Source organism: Ambystoma mexicanum, chromosome 13 (genome assembly GCF_040938575.1).
Source record: "Ambystoma mexicanum isolate Mex_15411 chromosome 13, UKY_AmexF1_1, whole genome shotgun sequence".
Taxonomy (NCBI): Eukaryota; Metazoa; Chordata; class Amphibia; order Caudata; family Ambystomatidae; genus Ambystoma; species Ambystoma mexicanum.
In genome coordinates, this window is record NC_090938.1 from 15,600,808 (window position 1) to 15,602,486 (window position 1,679).

The window sequence follows — 1,679 nt, forward strand, 5'->3', positions numbered from 1 at the left end:
CACCAGGAGAGATCCGAACAGATTGGAAACACAAGCAAATTATAAACCTCATTGTCCAATTTTGGTAATGTGGACGGAACGACAGGCTTATCGCTGCAAGGTTGTGGATCGTTAGTTAGTTGCAACACAGCGAAAATACAATTATTACCCAATGATAAAACGGACTGTCCAGTCCTGGTTGTATAGAAATATCTACTTTATTATTATAACAACAGACAGTCTAGAACACTACAAAACACAACCCACCCTGTAAAGGAACACAGAGTACAGACAGTTTCAGGAAGGAAAAGGGATGCACTCTGGATACTGACAGGAGGGTAGTTGGTAAAGTAATTATTTGCAATAGTTTAAGGATACTTGGTTTCAGCATAAAGGGAGCAATGAGTCTCTGGCATCCTCTGTATGGGTGGCAATGTGAGCTCTGGCAGCCCCTCTACAGGTGGCAATGTGAGCTCTGGTGGCCTCTCTACAGGTGGCAATGTTTGCTCTAATAGCATCTGTGTGGGTGGCAATGTGAGCTGTGGCAGCCTCTGTACATGTGGCAATGTGAGCTCTGGCAGCCTCTGTACAAGTGTAAATGTGTTCTCTGGCAGCCTCTGTACTGGTGGCAACTTGTGTTCTGGCATCCTCTGAACACGCGGCAATGTGTTCTCTGGCAGCCTCTGTACAGGTGGCAATGTGAGCTGTGGCAGCCTCTGTATAGGTGGCAATGTATGCTCTGGCAGTCTCTTTACAGGTGGCAATGTTTGCTCTAATAGCCTCTGTACAGGTGGCAATGTGAGATGTGGTAGCCTCTGTACAGGTGGCAATGTGTGCTCTGGCAGCCTCTGTACAGGTGGCAATGTGAGCTGTGGCAGCCTCTGTACAGGTGGCAATGTGAGCTGTGGCAGCCTCTGCACTGGTGGCGACGTGTGTTCTGGCAGCCTATCTACAGGTGGCAACGTGTTCTCTGGCAGCCTCTGTACAGGTGGCAATGTGAGCCCTGGAAGCCGCTCTACAGGTGGCAATGTGAGTTGTGGCACCCTCTGTACAGGTGGCAATGTGAGTTGTGGCAACCTCTGTACATGTGGCAATGTGAGCTGTGGCAGCTTCTGTACAGGTGGCAATGTGTGCTCTGGCAGTCTCTTTACATGTGGCAATGTTTGCTCTAATAGCCTCTGTACTGGTGGCAACGTGAGCCCTGGAAGCCGCTCTACAGGTGGCAATGTGAGTTGTGGCAGCCTCTGTACAGGTGGCAATGTGAGCTGTGGCAGCCTCTGTACATGTGGCAATGTGCGCTCTGGCAGTCTCTTTACATGTGGCAATGTTTGCTCTAATAGCCTCTGTACTGGTGGCAACGTGTGTTCTGGCATCCTCTCTACAGGTGGCAATGTGTTCTCTGGCAGCCTCTGTACATATGGCAATGTGTGCTCGAATAGCCTCTGTACTGGTGGCAACGTGTGCTCTGGCAGCCTCTGTGCAGGTGGCAATGTGAGCCCTGGAAGCCGCTCTACAGGTGGCAATGTGAGTTGTGGCAGCCTCTGTACAGGTGGCAATGTGAGCTGTGGCAGCCTCTGTACATGTGGCAATGTGTGCTCTGGCAGTCTCTTTACATGTGGCAATGTTTGCTCTAATAGCCTCTGTACTGGTGGCAACGTGTGTTCTGGCAGCCTCTCTACAGGTGGCAATGTGTTCTCTGG

The 1,679-nt window shown here is 50.5% G+C and overlaps 1 protein-coding gene across 1 annotated transcript; it reads right to left on the reverse strand.

Moving 5' to 3' along the window:
- Window positions 1–347: 347 nt before the first annotated feature.
- On the reverse strand, window positions 348–1,352 carry LOC138520161 (uncharacterized). The gene has a single exon (XM_069632643.1). The coding sequence runs from the start codon at window positions 1,350–1,352 to the stop codon at window positions 348–350; it is 1,005 nt and encodes a 334-aa protein (XP_069488744.1).
- Between the last annotated feature and the right edge of the window lie 327 nt (window positions 1,353–1,679).

Bases quoted from the DNA above. Each gene is read 5' to 3' on its own strand.
- LOC138520161 (XM_069632643.1), bottom strand. From the start codon at position 1,352: ATGCCAGAACACACGTTGCCACCAGTACAGAGGCTATTAGAGCAAACA.